The 22196-nt window shown below is 47.3% G+C and overlaps 1 protein-coding gene across 3 annotated transcripts; it reads left to right on the top strand.

Moving 5' to 3' along the window:
* The first annotated feature begins 1496 nt into the window (after positions 1–1496).
* Positions 1497–10635, top strand: Keap1 (kelch like ECH associated protein 1). Of its 3 annotated transcripts, none has more exons than XM_040290464.2 (6): positions 1497–1710; positions 3713–4398; positions 7214–7899; positions 9073–9278; positions 9534–9710; positions 9939–10635. In XM_040290464.2, exons 2-6 carry the CDS (start codon positions 3760–3762, stop codon positions 10103–10105), a joined length of 1875 nt encoding a protein of 624 aa, XP_040146398.1. In that variant the 5' UTR covers positions 1497–1710; positions 3713–3759; the 3' UTR covers positions 10106–10635. The 3 variants fall into 3 exon arrangements, with proteins under 3 accessions (XP_040146398.1, XP_005336185.1, XP_077892179.1); XM_005336128.5 differs by lacking the exon at positions 1497–1710 and adding an exon at positions 1974–2113; XM_078036053.1 differs by lacking the exon at positions 1497–1710 and adding an exon at positions 1994–2113 and having other exon boundaries at positions 3826–4398.
* The last annotated feature ends 11561 nt before the right edge of the window (positions 10636–22196 follow it).

The following is a 22196-nucleotide window of genomic DNA, read 5'->3' as shown; positions in this document are numbered from 1 at the left end:
CACCACATCTTCACATGGCAGAGACAGCAAGATCTCTCTCTGCAAGATCTGTTCTTAGAAGGGCACCCATCCACCAAACACAGTGGCACAGGGCTGTAATCCCAGCTATTTGGGAGGCTGAGGCAGAAAGATCATAAGTCTGAGGCCAGCCTGAGCAACTTAGCAAGAACTTGTTTTCAACCCCCTCCCCCCAACAACAACAACAATAACTAAAAGGCAATAATCTAATCCCATCATGAGGGTGTCCCATCTTCATGACCTCATCAAAACCAAATTACCTTTCAAAAGCCCTATCTCAAAGTATCAAAATATCATCCCACTGGGTTAACACATGAATGGGCAGAGAGTGTGTAATTCAGTCCATGATACTTGGTCTTTTCTTACATTTCCTTAAATAGGGATAAATGTCCATATAGTAAATGTTTCACTTCTTTTAAATGGCTGTGTACTAAGTCTCAGCATGGATGTGCCATCTCCTATTAAGTCATTGTTCTGAAGGTACATAGGGGTTGAGTCCAATCCTGATACATTATACTGCAAATGTTTGTGCACATACAGTACTGGTAGACAAATGTCTACCGCTGGTTCACAGGGCTGTAGGTTTGATTTTTGAGTGATAACAAGATGTCCTGGTGGATGTGCCAGGAGCCTGCTGGTTCCAACTCCTGCCACTCGGCGCATCCGCTAGGTCTCCCCCTCTGGATATGTCAGGAACTGCAGCTTCACACAAGGAGTGTGCGATGGGGTGTGCAGGAGGTGGGACTCCACCCTAACCCCTGGGTAGAGGTAGAGGAGTACAGACAAATAGTGAGTCCGCTGGATTCCCCCAGATGCTCCAGGAATACTTTTTTTTTTTTAAATTTAAATCAGCATCTCTTATTCCATCTAACGTTTCCTTTTATTATTCTCTTCGTTTAGATGATCTCTTTTAAGATAAATTTAAGTACTTTTATTACAAGTTATAACTTTATAAGGATGGCCAATTGGCTCAGGGTAGCCCCATAAACGGCTACCATAATCCAGAATCTCTCACCATAAAAATATCAACCGTTCATATTTATTGGGCCTTAGCATTCTCACTTAGCCGATAGGTGCTATTATTAGTATCCTTTTATTGGGGAAGAAACTGAAGCACAGAGAGGTTAAGGGACGGGCGAAAGGCACCGAGCTGTGGAGAGGCAGATCTAGGGTAGACGACAAAAACCCAACAAGGTAGCTAATTCTAGGTGGATCAAGAGGCTGCCGGACTCAGGCCTGGGCTGTGTGGAGTAAAAAGGAGAAGAGCAGGTGGTGGTGGTGGAGTTGCCCTGGGACGAATCTGGACGGATGGAAAGGACAACACGAAGTGGGCTTAAGCCAGGCCAGCTTAGCTCGATGCCCGGCTCCTGGAGGACCGGCACCTGCGGGGAAGGCGGGGAATCGCCTCTTCTACCCCGCCGCGCCCTTTCCGCCCTCTCCCCGCCTCCTTCCCGCGCTCCGGGTGGATACCCCCCACCCGACGGCCACTGTGGAGTGGTTCCAGGACCTGGAACCGAGGTCCCCCGACAGTTGGTCCCACACTGAGAAGTTAGGCTGGAGTCGCCACCGACCAGGCCTCGGACCCTCGGGTTTTCCGGAAACGCTGCGTGTGGGTGGCACCACTGTGCCCAGAGCCTCCGCCTGGCCTTGGGCATCCCTATTCCGAGGACATCTACGGAGGCGACACCGGGGGTAAGGTGGGCGAGCTGGCGGGGGCGGCGGAGAGGGGTGTCCACGGAGAGGGTAGGGCGCACCGGGCCTCGAACCCGGGGCTCTGACTCCAGGCACGCGGGTGGGTGCCAGTCTCTCCGAGGTCTCCCGCCACGCCGCGTCGCAATGGCGGGCGCTGTGGTCGCAGCTCTGGGGCCGCGTAGCTTGGCGACAGCGGGCGGGGCGGGGGAGTGGGGAGAGGCCCCCTCCGGTCCCCGCCGCCCGAGGCCAGGGGCCGCGGGGGACTTTTATTGTGAAACGGCGTGCGCCCGGCTCTGCTTAGTCATGGTGACCTGCGCGCGCTCCGCGCCTCCCCCCGGCGCGCAGCGATGGAGGCGCCCGGGCCCGGGCGGCGGAGGCGGAGCCCGAGCGCGGCCATGGCGGGGTGAGTGAGGCGGCCTGGGCTCCGGCTGCGGCCACCGTGGGCGGCACACGCCCCTGCGGTTGTGCTGGGGAATCGGGGAACCCAGCCCCGCGGCCACGGGCGCCCCCGAGTTCGCGCGGCCCCGCGCAGGGCCAGGAGGGCGCGGCCCAGATCTGATCGTTTTGTTGGACGGCGAGACTCGCGGGGTGGCCAGGGAGCCACTGAAACCCCGCGAGAGGCTCAGGGGGCGCCGCCTGGACGGAGGCCTGGGGACCCCGCGGCGATAGGGGGCTGGATCTGCGCTTTGGGGTTGGCAGCCCTAGAGGCTGCGGCGGGGTCACTTCCTCCCTTCTCCAGGCCTTGGTGGCTGGGCTCAGGCGGGACATGCGCAATCCCCCACTTGTCGCTTAGTTGAGGAAAGTGTCCAGCGCCCAGGGGTCACCGTTGACCGATTGGCCAAAGGTTGAGAGGCAAGCCCGGGTCCTTGGCACGGGAAAGGAGGCCGAGAGGCGCCCTGGGCCCTGTGGATGAGGGCGCTCTGGCAGACACAGTGGAGTGGGCAGCCGGCCAGCCACCCGCTTACAGGCTCCTGAGCAGTGCCAGGCCCGGGGCGGGACGCACAGAACCGCGTCGGGGGTGGGAGGACAATGCTGACCTACGCGGGTCTCCCTGCCTCTGAACCGCTGGGACTGGGGCACAGGGACCGTCCGTCCTCCTCAAACCAGCAAAGAAAAGCATTTCATTTCCTGACACGTGCTGTAATGGAAATAAAACAGGGAGGAGGTGACTGTGGGCTGAGCCCCAGAAAGATGAGATCCAGAACCCAGGAAACCTCTTGCAGATTCTACCCCTCCCCAACCCTCTTTCAAAACATAACTCTTTCCCTGGCTCTAGTCTTGAGGCATCTCCACGAATCCCTATCTCTCCTACACCGTTCCTTGATTCTCCAGGCTGTCTCTTATCTGCCCCTGGTCCTTTGCATTGGCTTTCTTCTGCCTGGAACTTTCCCTCCTCTTTCTATGTGCATTCTTGTCTCAGCTCCAGCCTCACCTTCTCAGGCCTGATTCATGGACAAAGTCACATAGTCACAGTGCTGTTGTAATTTTCTTCGCGACCCTGATTTCTGCTCAGAACTTGCTTGTTTTCTTTATGTTCCTTTCCTCCCTAAATGTCAACTCCATGAAGGTCGGGTTCTTGTCTGTCTTGCTCAGTGCTGTGTCCTCAGTGCTCAGAACAGTGCCTGGTACATAGTTGGCGCTCCGCTCCATGAATGTTGGAGAGATGAATGAAGGAATGATCTTGACCTGCTCCAGGCGGGGGAGGGCCACCCGCTGGCTGCAGAGTGGCTAAAGGGAAGCCATGGGTAAGGACAGGCTGTATAGGATCTTGCGGGCCATTGAGGAGTTTGGTTTTACTCTTTAGGGCACAGGAAGTGTAGAGGATTCCGAGTGGGGGAAGGACATCTAATCTGTTTTTAGAGGGGCCTTTGGGCCCTACTGAGGTTGGAGGAAGTTAGAGTACAAATGGACCCTGCTTCACCCAGTTTACTTGGCTAGGAGGCCCGGCAGGTGCTGGCCCAGCCTGACCTTGCCCCCAGCTGCTGTACTCTCCCTCCTCCAGGCCCCTGACTGCCAGCGGTGGTATTGCCCCTTGTCACCTGGAACCCCATGCAGCCAGAACCTGGGCCTAGCAGGGCTGGGGCCTGCAGCCGATTCCTGCCCCTGTGTTCACAGTGCCCCAAGGGGGCAGGGGACGCGGTGATGTACGCTTCCACTGAGTGCAAGGCTGAGGTGACACCCTCCCAGCATGGCAACCGCACCTTCAGCTACACGCTGGAGGATCACACCAAACAGGCCTTCGGCATCATGAATGAACTGCGGCTCAGCCAGCAGCTCTGCGACGTCACGCTGCAAGTCAAGTACAAGGACATCCCGGCTGCCCAGTTTATGGCCCACAAGGTGGTGCTGGCCTCATCTAGCCCTGTCTTCAAGGCCATGTTCACTAACGGGCTGCGGGAGCAGGGCATGGAGGTGGTGTCCATCGAGGGCATCCACCCCCAGGTCATGGAGCGGCTCATCGAGTTCGCCTACACAGCTTCCATCTCCATGGGTGAGAAGTGTGTGCTCCACGTCATGAACGGCGCGGTCATGTACCAGATCGACAGTGTGGTCCGCGCCTGCAGCGACTTCCTGGTGCAGCAGCTGGACCCCAGCAATGCCATTGGCATTGCCAACTTTGCCGAGCAGATTGGCTGTGCTGAACTGCATCAGCGGGCCCGGGAGTACATCTACATGCACTTTGGGGAGGTGAGCACAGAGCGGGCTACGGGACAATTGTCAGGAGACCAGGATGGATGGGTGGTCCTCACCATCTCCCTTTGAGATGGGAAAGGTCAGACTTTGCGGTACTTCCTGGCAGTGTTCAAGTTCCTCCTGTAGTGGTCCGGACCAACTGAGATCTGGAGCAAAACTAGCTTCTGAGTTTTTTTCTTTTTGGTACTGGGAATTGAACTCAGGAGCACTAACCACTGAACCACATCCCTAGCCCTTTTTTTGTATTTTATATAGAGACAGGGTCTCCCTGAGTTGCTTAGGGCCTCATTAAGTTGCCCAAGCTGGCTTGAACTCTCGTTTCTCCTGCCTCAGTCTCCTGAGCTGGTGGGATTTCAGGCATTCATCACCATGTCCAGTGGTTCTGAGCTCTTAATGCACACATCTGGAAAGACCCTGGTGAACAGCTCTGGGAGATACAGTGCATCTTTGTGGGTGTCTACGTTTCCTGATTTCTCTGGGGTCAAAGGTGGGGACAGAGGGTGGTGACTATGACAAGAGCCTATCCCCAGAGTGGGCTGAGCAGGCAGTCAGCAAATATTTATTGAAAACCCATGACAGGTGGCAGACTGCAGGTTTGACCCTTAGCTGTATTTTCTGGGTCCACGCAATGTTGTCTCTACAATTTTTGGTTTCATTTTCTTTTTTTCAGTGCAGGAAGTTGTCAAGAAAAAATAATAGAAGAGTTCTCTTTTTAAAAAAATCACAAGCATGAGCCCTGATTCTTGGGTAGCAGTAAGTAGAGAGGTTTTACCCAAGAGACGATAATACATATTGAGCATCTGTAGTGTGAAAATCCCAAGCCCAATATGCTTAAAATCTAAAATCTTTTGAGCACTGACACCACCAGTGGAAAATTCCACACCTGACCTCATTCAATGGTTCACAGAACACAGGTGTACTAAACATAGTATGCAAAAGCCCTTCAGGCCATGTATATGAGGTGTAAGTATCTTATTATTTTTCTTAATTGTTTTTGCAGTGCTAGGGACCAAATCTAGGGCTCATGCATGACCTGAACTACTATATCCCCAGCCTTTTTTTTTTTTCTGCAGTGGGGGAAGGGTTGAACCCAGGGGTGCTTTACCACTGAGCTGCATCCCCAGTCTTTTTATTTTGAGACAAGGTCTCACTAAATTGTTGAGGGTCTCCCTAAGTTGCTGAGACTGCCTTGAAACTTGTGATCCTCCTGCCTCAGCCTCGTGAGTTGCTGGTATTACAAGTGTGCGCCACCACACCCGGCTGCAGCTCTTTTGATTTTTTTTTTTTTTTAAAGAAAGAGTGAGAGAGAGGGGGACAGAGAGAGAGAGAGAATTTTTAACATTTATTTATTTTTTCTTGGCGGACACAACATCTTCGTTTGTATGTGGTGCTGAGGATCGAACCCGGGTCGCACGCATGCTAGGCGAGCGCGCTACCGCTTGAGCCACATCCCCAGCCCCTTTTTTTTTTTTTTTTTTTTTTTTTTTGAGAGACAGGGTTTCACTAAATTTCCCAGATTGGTTTTGAATTTTCCATTCTCCTGCCTCAGCTTCTGGAGTCACTGCAATTACAGGCATGAGCCACCATGCCTGGTGCTAAGCACAAGGAGTATTTATTGAACACTTACTTGCTGGGGGCTGGCCTCTGTTCTAGGTGACTTACATCCTTTAAATTATTGAGTCATCTTCTGAGGAAATACCCATCTTCTGTGCCCCAGGCTCTAAACCTTAAGAAGTCCTGTATTTTGAGGTGCTACCTGGAAATTTTTGAGTTCCTCCTCCAGTAGTTGGAACTAACTGGGTAGATGCTACCCTGGTCCCTGTTTCTCTCCTTCGGGATGAATGTTCTCCACTTCTATATGACTTGGGGTTGACCAGATTCCTTGAGGAGCTCCTGCCTTAGTCCTAGGGCTCATGGTTTCTGTGATGATGGGTCTGGCAAGTAGGTCCCTCTACTAGCTTGTCCCACGTTTCCTTTTTGGGACTACATGGGTTTGGGATGCCTGAACCAAAATTGTTTATACAGACAGGTGCCTGACAGGAGATATTTGTCTGGGCCCACCCTCCCCGTGTCCCCTCGGAGTGGCCTTGCTATGATGTGCCTGTTAATACAACCTCCGTTCTGCAATAGAGGAAAATCAAGGCCTTGGGCATTCAGAGGTTTTCCCAAGATGGCATAGAAAGTGGTAGGGTTGGCATTGCAGCTCAGGCTGACTACTTTAGAATCTTTATACATTTTTTTTCCCTAGACTATTACTATTGCTTTTTTTTTTCCCTTTTTTAGTCAGTCTGCCCTTATGAAAAAATGCAGTTTATTATTTAAAAAAAGCATATGTTTTTATAGTTCAGAAACCAAGTGATACAAAAAGGTATACAGTATGCTGTGTCTTTTCGTGTTTGTCTTTTTGCCACATAGTATTAAGTCGCTTATTCATTTCACTCATCTGAAGTTTATCTCTGGTAGGTAGAGTGCTTTCTTAGATAGCCCTCTGTTCCATCCCCAGCACCAGAGTGTGGGAGGTGGGGAGGTGCAAAGCAGTTTGGTCTTTGCCCATTTGCCAGAATGTGTTCTTCAAGCCTGGCACATAGTATTAGTTCATGTAATTCTCACAATTTATGAGTTTTCTGCTATTTGAATATCCATTTTACAGATGAAAACCAGTCTGTCAAAGGGACATTGAATAACTTGTTTAAGTTCATTGAGTACCTTGTTAATGGTAGTACAGCTAGTGCTTGGAGAAGGACTTTGGGGGGGGCGGGGGGAATGGATACACGTGGGAATCAGCCTGTCACACTAGCGCCCTCTGCAGGTGGCCAAGCAAGAGGAGTTCTTCAACCTGTCCCACTGCCAGCTGGTGACTCTCATCAGCCGGGATGATCTGAACGTGCGCTGCGAGTCCGAGGTCTTCCATGCCTGCATCAACTGGGTCAAATACGACTGTGAGCAGCGCCGCTTCTACGTGCAGGCGCTGCTGCGCGCGGTGCGCTGTCACTCGCTCACACCCCACTTTCTGCAAATGCAGTTGCAGAAGTGCGAGATCCTGCAGTCGGACTCGCGCTGTAAGGACTACCTGGTCAAGATCTTCCAGGAGCTCACGCTGCACAAACCCACGCAGGTGATGCCCTGCCGGGCGCCCAAGGTCGGCAGGCTCATCTACACGGCCGGCGGCTACTTCCGACAATCCCTCAGCTACCTGGAGGCCTACAACCCCAGCGACGGCACTTGGCTGAGGCTGGCCGACCTGCAGGTTCCACGGAGTGGCCTGGCGGGTTGTGTGGTGGGTGGGCTGCTGTACGCCGTGGGCGGCCGAAACAATTCTCCCGATGGCAACACCGACTCGAACGCTCTCGACTGCTACAATCCCATGACCAACCAGTGGTCGCCCTGTGCCCCCATGAGCGTGCCTCGCAACCGCATCGGGGTTGGGGTCATCGACGGGCACATCTATGCAGTCGGAGGCTCCCACGGCTGCATTCACCACAACAGTGTGGAGAGGTAAGTGACAGGGCCCGGAGGTAGGGACTCCCAGGGTCCCATTCCTAATGGTCCCATTGAGATTCAGGGATTCTGATGTGTGCCCCTACTCTTTTCCCTTGTCTTGGGGATGTAGAAGCCAAGCTGGCCGGAGATTTATAGCCAGTGACCTTGGTCATTGTGTATAGGTCTGGAACTGCTGACTGGATTGTCACAAACCCATATGGCTCCTTTGATAGACTGGGAAAAAATCCCATCACTTTCAAATTGTTGTAATAAGCTAATTATGTTGAACCGTAACACCTGGCCGGGCCTGTAGCCGTGGTAGAGCCCTTGCTCCGCCTGTGTAAGGCCTTGGCTTCTGCCCCAGCACCCAGTGAAAAACAAACAGATGCCCTGCTGACTGAGGGTACCAGGATTCTGGAGTTGGTGGGTTTGGAGCCAGACTAAAAAATGAGAATTTTTAAATAAGTGCCCCAGAGCCTTCTTATGTATGTGGTCTGCGAATAGCCCTCTGCAGGCTACTTTCAAGAAAGAGAGGGACACTATTAATAACCAGCAACACAGGTATGAACTCAAAGTGCCTATGCCAGCCAGACATGTGGTCACCCCGTCTCTGATCATCACACTTTGAGGAAAACCACCCGGAGTATTCTAGTTGTTAGGATTGGGGTTCTGGAATTGAACACCAGCTCTGCCGCTCTTTGGCGACCCTGGACATGCCATCTCACTGTTCCAAACTGACATCTCATCATCTGTGAATGAGGGACAGTAATGGGGCCACCTATTCATCAGGCTGTTGGGGATGTGGTGAAGTCACATTTTTCCTTTGGGGAAATGGAGCTGCTGATCTGCCCTGGAGAATGGTTTTGAGGACTAAAGAGGTCAGACTTATAAAGAGCTAGAAGAGTGTGGGGCCCAGGGGTCCCAGTGTCACTCACATTGTAACCTGAGCAGCTCAGGAAGCTGAGGCAGGAGGATTGCAAGTTCGAGATCAGTCTGGGCTATAGGCAAGACCCGGCCTCAAAATAAGAAATGAAAAAGTTCTGGGGATGGAGCTAGGTGGTAGAGTGATCCTGGAGTCAATCCCTGGTACCACAGTGGGTTGGGGGGGGAGTATGGGGCCCATCCTAAGTGTGCCAGGAAGGTCAGCTGTGATTACTGTTGTCACCATCTTTATTATGCCCTTCGCAGGTATGAGCCCGAGCGTGATGAGTGGCACTTGGTGTCCCCAATGCTGACTCGGAGGATCGGGGTGGGTGTAGCTGTTCTCAATCGCCTGCTCTATGCCGTCGGGGGCTTTGATGGGACGAACCGCCTTAATTCAGCCGAGTGTTACTATCCCGAGAGGAACGAGTGGCGAATGATCACCCCCATGAACACCATCCGAAGTGGGGCAGGTGGGCTTGGGCTGTGGGGAGGGAGCATCCAGGAACACCCCCAATTTGGGGTGAAACTCCACCAGGCCTGGGTGAAGCCTCTTCCTGTTTCAACCCTCAAACCTGCCATGCATGTAGAAGAGGTAGAATCTTCCAGACTCCAAACTTCCTGCTCCCAGTTTTGTTTCTGAGGGGTCCCTGGGAGAGAGGGAAGATGGTGGCTGGGCTCCCCAAGGCCAGGCCCCAAAGTGACCCTCCCTGCATGGTGTTGTTTAGGAGTCTGCGTCTTGCACAACCGTATCTATGCCGCCGGGGGCTACGATGGTCAAGACCAGCTTAACAGCGTGGAGCGTTTTGATGTGGAGACAGAAACATGGACTTTTGTAGCCCCCATGAAGCATCGTCGAAGTGCCCTGGGGATTACTGTGCACCAGGGGAGAATCTACGTCCTGGGTGAGGCCCTGGGGACTGGGTAGAAGAGTCCAGACTGCCCCCACCCCCTTGATGCTGGGGATCAAACCCAGGTCTTGAGCTTCACCCCCAACCCGACTCCATTTCTGGGGGACAGGTGGCTGCTTTTGCTGTGATCTGCATAGAAATGCTCTTCATCTTGCTGCTGCTTTGTGTTTCCTCCCGCTGTTGCTGGCCCGAGTAGTGACAGCCCCTCCTCTCTCCCCACAGGAGGCTATGATGGTCACACGTTCCTGGACAGTGTGGAGTGCTACGACCCAGACACAGACACCTGGAGTGAGGTGACTCGAATGACATCGGGCCGGAGCGGGGTGGGCGTAGCTGTCACCATGGAACCCTGCCGCAAACAGATCGACCAGCAGAACTGTACCTGTTGAAGCACTTTTGTTGTTTGGGGGAGAAAAGAAAGCATTGTATTCATACCCAACAACAAAGAGGAGGTTACGGAGTGGATACTCAGCCTCCAGGAAAGGAGGCTGGATGCCTCCATATCCAAATGACACCGCTCCAGCAGACCAGAGTGGGAACCCACAAGCCCTCCCTATAGCCCAGGAGTGTCCATCCAAGACAGACCTCTTGGGAGGGGAGTAGGAAGGGCATGCTCCCAGGTGAGGTCCCACCGCCACTTGGGAGGGACTAGGATACTACCAGCTGCCACCTCCCCTTGGGGTGAAAACAAGTGCCAGATCAGACTGGCTTTTGTTTCCTGCATCTTTGCAGTTGGTTCCCAGAGACCTCTAAGGGGCCAAGTGAGGCCACAGGGGCCGAGGTCCCTCAGGAAGTGTCCCCAGGGATGGGCCTGTACATAAAAGCCACTGGGTTTCTCTGCCCTGGACAGTCATTTTGTTGATAAGTAACCCTGTAACTTTCCAATGAGAATAAAGAACAAACTAACTAGTGTCTTCCACCCGGGCTCTTGCTGAAAGGGCTTCTACCGAAATGTACTTAAAAGTCTTCAATTTAGGGTTTGTATTTGAAACCAGTTTGTAATCTCTACTCACCACATTTTGCCCTTTCTCTCCCAGGTGAGCCACACAATTGTCTCTCAGTTTCAGCTGCTTTGGAAGCCAGTGACCTAACTCTTTGACACATCTCCCAGGATGCCCTGAGGTTTATTTCATACTTTAATGCAGTTCACCTTTTTTTTTTTTTTTTTTCCTTTGGTGCTAAGGACTGAACCCAAGGATGCTCTACCACTGAGCTACATCCCTAGCCCTTTTTTTCTTTTTTTTTTTTTGAAGATAGGGGCTCACTAAGTTGCCCAGGCTGCCTTGAACTTATAGTCCTCCTGCCTCAGCCTTCCAAGAACTGGAATTTCACAAGTGTGCCACCGTACCAGATAGACAATTCACATTTTAAAGACAGATGATCTCTAATATGCCTTCTAAATTTGAAAAAATTCTAGCCATTTTTCTGAAATTTTATTTGGGTGACTGGGTATTAAATGGACAAAAGCCAGAGGTGGTGGTGCGTAAATAAAATTCATCATGGTAGCAAAATTAAATGTTACAGAGAAAGCTGAAATCTTTCTCTATTCCAGCCTTTTAAAGAAAAAAAAAAAAGTTTAGTTATAGATGGACACAATACCTTTATTTGATTTATTTATTTTTATGTGGTGCTGAGGATCGAACCCAGTGCCTCACACATGCTAGGCAAGCGCTCTGCTACTAAGCCACAACCCCAGTCCCATTCCAACCCTTTTAATCTTTTTTTTGTGTGTGTGGTGCTGGAGATTGAACCCAGGGTCTTAGTACATATGAGACAAGCACTCTACCAACTCTGTTATATCCCCAGCCCAACTCTTTTAATCTTTTTTTTTTTAATTAAAAAAATTTGTGTTTGTTTTGTTTTTTTGTGCTGGGGATCAAACCCAGGGCCTTGTGCATGCACAATTGAGCTATATCCTCAGCCCCTCGTCCCTGAAATTTTTTTTTTGTGATACCAGGGATTGAACTCAGGAGCACTTGACCACTGAACTACAACCCCCAGCCCTATTTCGTATTTAGAGACAGGGTCTCTCCCTGAGTTGCTTAGGGCCTTGCTAAGTTGCTGAGGCTGGCTTTGAACTCTCAATCCTCCTGTCTCAACCTCCCTAGCCGCTGGGATCACAGGTGCACACAACTGTGCCCAGCTCCAATCCTTTTTTTAAAAAAATCTTTATTTATTGATTTATTTATTTTTATGTGGTGCTGAGGGTAGAACCCAGTACCTCACCCATGCAAGGCAAGTGCTCTACCACTGAGCCATAACCTTTTAATCTTAAGAAACAAACTTAGCATTCATGCTCTGTGTGCTACATTCCACATAGAAAGTATGGCATAATGTTGCCTATATTCTGCAACTTGCTTTTTCCCTCTCGGTAAGACTTTTAGTTAATCTGTGATGTGCCCAACTGCTGCTCTCCTGGGGATGGAGCCCAATGCCTGGCAGGAGCTGGGCAGACACCCTACCTCAGCTCCACCCCCAGCCGTGCCACTTCCTTCCAACAGGACACCATGTTCTATTCTCTTTATCTCTTGGCTGTGGACACTGTTGAGGTTGTTCCCATTTTTTGCTCCTTAGGCACGTGTCTTTAGGCGTCATTCCATTTCTCAGGGTGGATGCTAGAGGTGGGACTTATTAGATGGCAGGGCAGGCTCAGTTTCACCAGCGCTGTCAGAGCACTCTCCCAGGGGCTGTGACATCATATTCCTGAGGACGGGGTTCAGCTCCACATTCCTGCTGTTTCTAGTTCTTTATAATTCAGTCACATTTACACACTGATCGCCCTGTGCCTTGATGGATCTTCCCTTGTACCTGTCTCTTTCTTTCCTTTTTTTTTTTTTTTTTTGAGATGGGTCAGATCATGTTGCCCCAGCTGGCCTGGAATTGCTGGACTCCAGTGATCCCTGCCCCAGCCTCCTAAAGTAGCTGGAACCACAGGCATGCACCACCACACCTGGTCTCCTTTTGTGTGATCTTAAAGGACTTTTTTGTTGTTGTTCTGAGGATTTATCCTGGGGTGCACCACTGAACTACATCCCCAATCCATTTTGTTTTGTTTTGAAACAGGGTCTTGCTAAGTTGCTGAGGCTGGTCTCAAACTTGCAGTCTTCCTGCTTCTACCTCCTGAGTCGCTAGGATTACAGGTGTGTGCCATGGCACCCTGCAGGACTTTTGATTCTTGCTATTTTCTGCAGCATCCTATCTACTTGTTAACTTATTGTCTCCTGCCAATACATTAATTTCTTTTTTATTAAATCAAAATTAACAGGGATTTTTTTTTTTAGTTATTGTTATTGGTTCTGTTAGGATCAAGAATCCCAACTAGTACAGTTATCAAGTTTTTTTCAAAATATATTTTTTCAAATATGTTTAAATTTTGTTTTTACTTTTTTTTTTTTTTTTTGGGTGGGAATTGAACTCAGGGGCACTCAACCCCTGAGCCACGTCCCCAGTCCTATTTTGTATTTTATTTAGAAACAGGGTCTCACTGAGTTGTTTAGTACCTTTCTTTTGCTGGGGCTAGCTTTGAACTTGTGATCCTTCTGCCTCAGCTTCCCTGAGCCTCTGGGATTACAGGTGTATGCCATCATGTCTGGCTTTACATTGTTTTAAAATCCACTCGGCAGGCTGGGTTGTGGCTCAGTGGTAGAACGTTCGCCTAGCACGTGCAAGACCCTGGGTTTATTTATTTATTTATTTATTTATTTTTAAAGAGAGAGTGAGAGAGAGAGGGGGACAGAGAGAGAGAGAGAGAATTTTAACATTTATTTTTTTTTTCTTAGTTCTCGGCGGACACAACATCTTTGTTGGTATGTGGTGCTGCTGAGGATCGAACCCGGGCCGCACGCATGCTAGGCGAGCGCGCTACCGCTTGAGCCACATCCCCAGCCCCCAAGACCCTGGGTTTAATCCTCAGCACCACATATAAATAAATAAAGGTATTGTGTCCAATTACAACTAAAATATATATATATATATATATATATATATATATATATACAACTAAAATATATATATATTTAAATCCAGTTGGAATTTGCTGGTATACATGGTATGAAGTGTAGGAATTTGATTTTTTTCCCCTCTATAGATAGCCAGTTGCTACCAACTACTTATTTCTTAAACTATTTTTTTTTTTTTTTTTTTGTGGTGCTGGGGATTGAACCCAGGGCCTTGTACATGCAAGGCAAGCAATCTACCAACTGAGCTATATCTCCAGCCCCTCAAACCATTTTTTTTTCAAAAATATTTTTAGTTGTAGATGGACACAAAGCCTTTATTATTTATTTATTTGTGGTGCTGAGGGTCAAACCCAGTGCCTCATATGTGTGAGGTAAGTGCCCCACCACTGATACAAACCTAGGACCCATATCTTGAATCTTTTTTTTTTTTTTTTTTTTTTTTTTTTTTTTTAGAGAGAGAATTTTTTTTAATATTTTATTTTTTAGTTCTCGGCGGACACAACATCTTTGTTGGTATGTGGTATTGAGGATCGAACCCGGGTCGCACGCATGGCAGGCAAGCGCGCTACCGCTTGAGCCACATCCCCAGCCCATATCTTGAATCTTGAACCATAGTTTTGAAATGCTGTCCGTACCATATAACGAACCCCCATATATGTATGGGACTCTTCTGTTTTGGGCTATTCTGTTTTATTGACCTAAAGTCCACTTTGCATCAAGTCCATTATTAGTATTACTGATTTGTAGCATGTCTTAATGTCAGATAGACAAAAGTACCCTTTTTCAAATAATCTTGGGTTTTATTGCATATTTATTCCTCACTATGAAGAATGCATTTCCATGGGAAAAAATTGGGGGAAGGGATTGCTGGGAGGGATTGCTGGGGAAAAAACCCAGGACTTTGTACATGCTAGGCAAGTACTCTACCACTGAGCTACATGTAGCTCCAGCCCTGTTCCGTGAAAAATCTTGAAACCTTGATTAAGTTGCATTAAAATTATTGAGTTGAAGAGAAATTATATTTTTATAATATTAAGTTTCTTTACTCATGAACATAGTATATTTCTCTATTTAAAGAAGTCCTTGATGTCTCAGGAAAGCTTTATAATTTTCCCCGAAAGGGCTTGCACAGGGGCTTCTAAAGGGGCATTTCATAGGTCTTGTTGCCATTATCAATGGGATTTTAGTGGTGCTGTGTGGAATCTCCATGAGCTGAAATAAGCCTCTCTTTATTAGTTGATCATCTCAGATATTTGTTATAGTTTAAACCTGAGAGTCATCTCTGGCACTTAAATGAAGCACACAAATCCTCTCTGTTCCTCACTTTCCTAATTTATAAAGTGGGTATCATCGTGCCTGGCACCTGAAACACAGTAAAGAATATAATTGTGTTAATCCACTCTCTATCACTATAACAAATATTCAAGACAATCAACTGATGAAGACATAAGATTTATTTCGGCTCATAGTTTTGGAAGTTCCAGTCCATGATTGGTTGTCCCTCTTGCTTTTGGGCCTGTGGCAAGTCAGAACATCATGGCATCAGTGGATGGCAGAGCAAAACCATTCACCTCATGGCAGAAAATGAAACAAAGAGGAAGAGATCAGGGTCCTGTAATTACCCCATAATTCCTACCAGGGCATGTCCCCAGTGATCTGAAGGCTCCACTTCTTAAAGGCTACACTAAAAAGTGCCAGTCTGGGCACTTTTTTTTTTTTTTTTTTTTTTTGTACCAGGGATTGAATTCAGGGGCACTCGACCACTGAGCCACATCCCCAGCCCTATTTTGTATTTTATTTAGAGACAGGATCTCATTCAGTTGCTTACCACCTCGCCATTGCTGAGGCTGGCTTTGAATTTGTGATCCTCCTGCCTCAGCCTTCAGAGCCACTGGGATTACAGGTATGTGCTGCTGTGCCCGGCCAGGACTTAAACTCTTAATATATGGACCTTTGGGGGCCACTTAAGTTCCAAACTATAGCAATAATAAATGAAGTGTTATTGATTAGGAATGCTGAAAGTACTGGAAATCTATAACATTTGGGCAAATTATCAAGGTCGTTAGGTTAGAATGCTCATAATAACCTTTAATGACAGCACCACACTTTGTTATCTAAATTGCTCACTGGCTGTCATTACCTGTGAAACATCAGTGTGTCTGTCAGCCATACCTGTCTTATTCTATGAGGGTTTGTACCTCAGGAAGGATCCCCTGGGCTGTCTGGAAGTTTTCTCTAGAAGGATTGCAGCAACCCCTGTGGGCATCCTGTTTGCAAGGAAGACAAGTTGGAAAAGAAACAAAACTGAAAGATCTCTGGGATGTACAATACTCTGGCTAGTTGCTACTTTTTAAATTAGATTTCTTCAAAACTCATGAGCAATCTATATTTCTTATAAGTCAAATACAACTTCCAAGGCGTTAAAAAGCTTCCTATTTAAAGGACTTGTCAAGGGGCTGGGGATGTGGCTCAAGCGGTAGCGCGCTCGCCTGGCATGCGTGTGGCCCGGGTTCGATCCCCAGCACCACATACCAACAAAGATGTTGTGTCCGCCGAGAACTAAAAAACTAAAAAATAAATATTAAAAATTCCCTCTCTCTCTCTCTCTCCCCTCTCTCACTCTCTCTTTAAAAAAAAAAAAAAAAAGGACTTGTCAAAATCCAAGTCCCATGTCCACTATTGTTTGTTAACTTTGATTTTATTATACCAACTTTTGTTTTAGTGTGCAGGATCAATCCAGGGCCTTGCACATGCTAGGAAAGTGCTCTACCGGTGAGCTACATTCCCAAATCTTTTCATTTTGAGATAGGGTTTTGCCAAATTACCCAAACTGGCCTTGAACTTGTGATCTTCCTGCCTCAGCTTCCTGAGTAACTGATATCATATGCATGTGCCACTTCAGAGGCAAACCTTATTCTAAGTTAATTGCTTTGTGTATTTCAGCTTAGTAACATGAAGCTGCCTAATACAGGCCTTAGGAGACTCCATAGCTTCTACTTTTGTCCTCTTAGAATGCCTCTGTCACTATGTGAAGATGCTTGGTCTAGTCAATGGGACAACAGGAGGCCATGCAGAGAGAGAGGCCCAGCCAGCAGTCAGTGCCAGCACCAGCCAGCCTCCCATGGGCTCCCCTGCTGATTATGAATGTATCAAGTCAATACCACTTGGAGTAGAGTAGAATCATGAGAAAATATAGCATGGTTGTTTTAAGTCTCTGGAAAAAATTCTGTAAGTTATTGGAGCCTGGGATAAAATGCTATAACTTATAGGGGATAGAGAGAGGATGGTTGGTGGGTCCAGGGTGCAGTTGGACAGGAGGAAAAACTTATAGCATTCTGTAGCAGAGAAGGGTCACTATGGTTGAAATAATTATTTGTATATTTTAAAATAATGTTCCCAATACAAAGAGGATAGATGTTTGAGATGGTGCATATGCCAGTTACTCTGGTCATTATAATTGTATACATTTATTTAAATTACAACTGTAGCCCATAAATATATACAATTGTGTCAATTAAAATAAATTTTAAGTTATATATATTTAAGTGTATAACTGAATAATTTCATTTACATATACACTGTGAATATTCACAATTAAGCTAACATTCCACCCTCACCTAATTTTCTTTCTTTCCTTGGCACTCTTTGTTGTCTCATTCTCTCTCCTCTTTTTTCTCTTTCCTCTTCCCCTTTTTCTTTCTTTGTCCTTTCCTTTCTGTCTCCTCCCTCCCACTCTCTCCTCCTCCTCCTCCTTTCTTCTCTCCCCTTCCTTTCTTCCTTAAGATCTACCCTGTGGCTGGGTATGTGGCAGCTCAAGAGGCTGAGGTAGAGGATCTCAAGTGCAAGGTCAGCCTTGGCAACTTAACAAGAGCATTCACAACTTTGGGAGACACTGTCTCAAAACAAAAAATAAACAGGGCTCAGTGGTAAAGCACCCTTGGGTTCAATTTCCAGTAACTTCTGCCAAAAAAATATCTACCTTGAAGCAAATTTCAAGTATACAATATTGTTAACTATATTATTGTCCATGAGATCTCCAGAACCGGCTTGTCCTTTGTCCCCCTTGATTGTCCCCCATCTCTCCATTTCCCCATATTCTACTGTCAATCTATCTTGTTATTATCCACACATATTTGGTAAGAAGCAGCAATATTTTTGGTTGCTTTTTTGCAGTGCTAAGGATGGAGCCCAGGGCGTTGTGCATGCTAGGCAAGTGCTCCACCATTGAGCCCTGAACTTGGTCACAATGGTGGTAGAAATAAATGTGTGGCACTAAGTAGAACTGACCAAGTGTTCCAGATATTTCTGCAAGGGTGTGGATTTTGCCAGCTGTGTGGAAGAGTAGCTATTCAGCCTGTTAGGATTTCAGTTCAACACAAGGGAGCCCCCCCCATACACTTTTTATTTATTTATTCATTCATTTTTGGAACCAGGGATGGAACTCAAGGACACTTAGCTACTGAGCTACATCCCTGGCCCTTTTAATTTTTTATTTTGAGACAGGGTCTCACTAAATTGTTGAGGCTGGTTTTAAACTTGCAATTCTCCTGTGTCAGCCTCCTGAGTTGCTGGGATTTCAGGACTGAGCCACCACACCTGGCCACAAGGAAGCCCTATTATCAGATCTCTTGGGACTTTTCGGAACAAAGTCATACCTCTTCCAGGTGACAGCCCTGCACATATTCAACTACTCAATAAGTACCTGCTGATGATGTCAGGAACTGTGCGAAGCACCTGATAAATATATTTAAAGCAGCTGTAGATCTTTCTTGTGGTTTCTATTTCGGAAGAAACCGTTCAAGTTCCTTAAATGATTTCTCGTGGGACATGTGGTATGATAAGTTCCTTTATCAGTTAGTTTCACTCCCCCTCCAACTGTAGAGTGAGCTTCCCCTTTCCCGACCTTGGGGGGCAAGACAGGAGGGGAGAACCAGAGGGGGCTTTGAGACTTGTAACATCAGTGGGGACCACCGAAGCCCTCCCAGGGTTCTGCCTCCAATCGGATGGGAAGAAGGGGTTGCTCTCCGAAAAAAAGGGGGATGATGGACCCCTTTCGGGTGTGGGGAGAGCCATGACAGGCAGCCCTCAGGAAACCAGGGGATAAGGCCAAGTCCTGCTCAGGAACAATGTTGGTCTCCAATGCTGTGGAGATCTGATGAAGAGGGAATGACTCCTGGGGTCCCCTCGGCAAGGAACAAGATAGGGGTATCCCCAATGAGATGGGATGATGCCCGGGTCTCTGTAGGCAGGAAGAACAGTGCTGGGGCCAGTAACCAGGGCTGACAGTAGGATCCCCTCCCGAAGAGCGGATGACGTCAGGATTTCCCCTTTCCCCAAGGACACGGGAGCAACCCTGGGATCACTTTCAGGGTAAAGAGATGACACCAAGTGTTCCCCTCAGGCACGGGGACTGATGCCAGGGTTCTTTGCGGAAAGGAGGAGGACGCTAGGGTCCCTCTCGAGAAGGAAGCGATGCCAGGGTCAGTTCAACAGCCTCACCAGCTCCGTGGCGTTTCTGCTCTTTTTGTCTTTGGGTTCTAAAGGCGAAGCGGTCGCTCCCTTATTGGCGTCTTCTCTGTTAATGACAACCATACCAGCCAATCGTAGCGCGGGAGAAACCCTCCGGCTCCACTTCGCCGTGATTCTCTGTTTTGCGCGTGCGCCGCTTCCTTATCCTGCTGTAGCTCCCCAGCTTCACTCTGGGGGGCGCTCGAGGGCTGGCGCTCGCAAGCCTACCTGATTGTCAATGACCCATTTTATTATAATAGTTACTACTTGATAGGGCTGTTTTAAAAGCGGAGTGATAATTTACACTAAAAACAAAAAGAGTCGGGCTGGGTGGAGCACGTCTGTAATCCCAGTGAGTTCAAAGCCAGCCTCAGCAATAGCAAGGCGCTAAGCAACTCAGTGAGACCCTGTCTCTAAATACAAAATAGGGCTGGGGATGTGGCACAGGTCGAGTGCCCCTGAGTTCAATCCCCAATAACAACAACTACAACAACAACAACAACAACAAAAAGCCTGCCTCAGCAATTTAGCAAGGTCCTGAGCAATTAGATTCTTCTGCTTGTGTAGCTTGTGTAGGTATCTGCCATGGCATCTGGTGACACTGTTACTATTTTGATGGGCAAGTTCTTTTTCTGTGCAGACTGTTTTGTTTGTGTCAGTTTTGTTTGATTTGGTACTGGGGATTGAATCAGGGGCGCTTAACCACTGAGCCACATCCCCAGCTCTCTTGATTTTTATTTTATGAGAGGATCTTACTAAATTGCTTAGGGTCTTGGTAAGTTGCTGAGACTGACTTTGAACTTGAGATCCTCCTTCCTCAGCCTCCTCTATGCATATATTCTTATTTTTCTTTCTTCTTCTTCTTCTTCTTCTTATTATTATTATTATTTTGCAGTTCCTACGCATGCACATATTTTAAAGTATGGTCATATAGTAAAGAATGTTTTGAAACCTGTTCTGGCAACATCTTGCATTTAAATAAATATAGCCATCACAGTGGTGCATGCCTGTAATCCCAGTGGCTCCAGAGACTGAGACAGGAGGATTGCAAGTTCAAAGCCAGCTGAAGCAACAGTGAGGACCTAAGCAACTCAGTGAGACCCTGTCTCTAAATAAAATACAAAATAGGGCTGGGGAAGTGGCTTAGTGGTAGAGTGTCCCTGAATTCAATCCCTAGTACTATACCATATATAAATCATCTCTTTTTAAATATATTTTTAGTTGTAATTGGGCACAATGCCTTTATTTTATTATTATGTGGTGCTGAGGATCGAACCCAGCGCCTCACACGTGCTAGGCGAGTGCTCTACCGCTGAGCCACAACTTCAGCCCTCCAGCTCATCTTTTTAAATTTGTTTCTGTAATTATATATGATTTTATTTTGTTTCAATTTTATGTGGTGCTAAGGATCAAACTCCTGTGCCTCACACATGCTAGGCAAGTGCTTTGCTACTGAGTTATAGCCCCAGCCCCAGCTCAGCTCATCTTTCTTAATGACTGCATATTGAGCCAATATACAGGTGAAGAATAATTTAATGACTCCCTAATGCTGGATATCTGGGTTCTTTTTTTTTTTTTTTAAAGAGAGAGGTGAGAGAGAGAATTTTTTTTAAAGAGAGAGTGAGAGGAGAGAGAGAGAGAGAGAGAAAGAGAGAGAGAGAGAGAGAATTTTTTAATATTTATTTTTAGTTCTCGGCGGACACAACATCTTTGTTGGTATGTGGTGCTGAGGATCGAACCCGGGCCGCACGCATGCCAGGAGAGCGCACTACCGCTTGAGCCACATCTCCAGCCCCATATCTGGGTTCTTATTAATTATTATTCTGACCAATACTACAATGCAATGCCTTTTATTTTGGGCATTGGGCATTTTCACTTTTAAATATTCATCCAATTGTTTCATTAAGGATATTTAATAAACCTCAAAGCTTGAGTCAAAATGCATGCATTGTTGTCATGTTTTTGATAAATATTGTCAGACAGTGGGCTGTGGCTGTGGCTCAGTGGTAGAGTGCTGGCTTAGCATATGCAAGCCACTGGGTTTGATCCTCAGCACCACATAAAAATAAATAAATAACATAAAGGTATTATGTCCAACTACAACTAAAAAAAAAAAAAGTTTAAAAAATGTTGTCAGATACCCCTAGAAAGCTATGTGTGTCAGCTCTTTTTTTTTAAAAAATATTTATTCTTAAAATTTTAGTTGGACACAATATCTTTATTTTACATTTACCTGGTGCTGGGAATCAAACCCAGCGTCTCATGCATGCTAGGCGAGTACTCTAGCACTGAGCCCCAGCCCCAGGCCCTGTGTGTCAGCTCTTACCAACACTAACAAGTGCCTGCCCCACAAATGGTCCATATTTGTATTATTTACTAATAGATGAGGACACCTGAGAAAAATAGTGTTTTACTTTAACTTGTACTTCATTATGCTTTTTCTTTCTTTTTTAAAAAAATATTTTTTTTTGTTTTCTGAGTAACAATCTCCCTATGTTTTCCAGGGTGGTCTCATCCTCCTGCCTCAGCTTCCCAGATACTAGGACTATAGTTGTGCACCCCGGAACTCAGCTGTTTTTATGCTATTAAAGAGGGTGAAATCGTACCCATATCTCAAGGTTTTATGTACATAAAATAATAACATAAGTATCCAAGTTGAGCAGGGATCCCAGACACATACCAGCTACTTGGGAGGCTGAGACAAGAGTATACCTTGAGCCTGGGCAGCAGAGTGAGAGCCTGTCTCAATGAAACAAAATATCAACACTAACAACAACAACAACAACAAAAAACCCATAAAGCATTTGAGAATAAAAACAAGAATTTCACCCCATTCTCCTCACCCTCCCCAATAAAATCCATCTGTTAAATATTTGATTGTCACTCCATTTTTAGTGACTTGCAATTATTTCCCTCCCCTGCTATTAGGATCATGACCCAGGCCTCAGTCTCCTCATTTGCAATGAGGCCAGTGATAGTACATATCTCAAAGGCAGACAGAGTGTCCATGAGA

Source organism: Ictidomys tridecemlineatus, chromosome 2 (assembly GCF_052094955.1).
Source record: "Ictidomys tridecemlineatus isolate mIctTri1 chromosome 2, mIctTri1.hap1, whole genome shotgun sequence".
NCBI classification, from domain to species: Eukaryota; Metazoa; Chordata; class Mammalia; order Rodentia; family Sciuridae; genus Ictidomys; species Ictidomys tridecemlineatus.
This window is presented reverse-complemented; position numbering and strand designations above follow the sequence as displayed.

Bases quoted from the DNA above. Each gene is read 5' to 3' on its own strand.
- Keap1 (XM_040290464.2), top strand. From the start codon at position 3,760: ATGCAGCCAGAACCTGGGCCTAGCAGGGCTGGGGCCTGCAGCCGATTC. The intron at 7,900-9,072 runs GTAAGTGACAGG...TGCCCTTCGCAG, and splicing joins CACCACAACAGTGTGGAGAG to GTATGAGCCCGAGCGTGATG. The intron at 9,279-9,533 runs GTGGGCTTGGGC...GGTGTTGTTTAG, and splicing joins CACCATCCGAAGTGGGGCAG to GAGTCTGCGTCTTGCACAAC.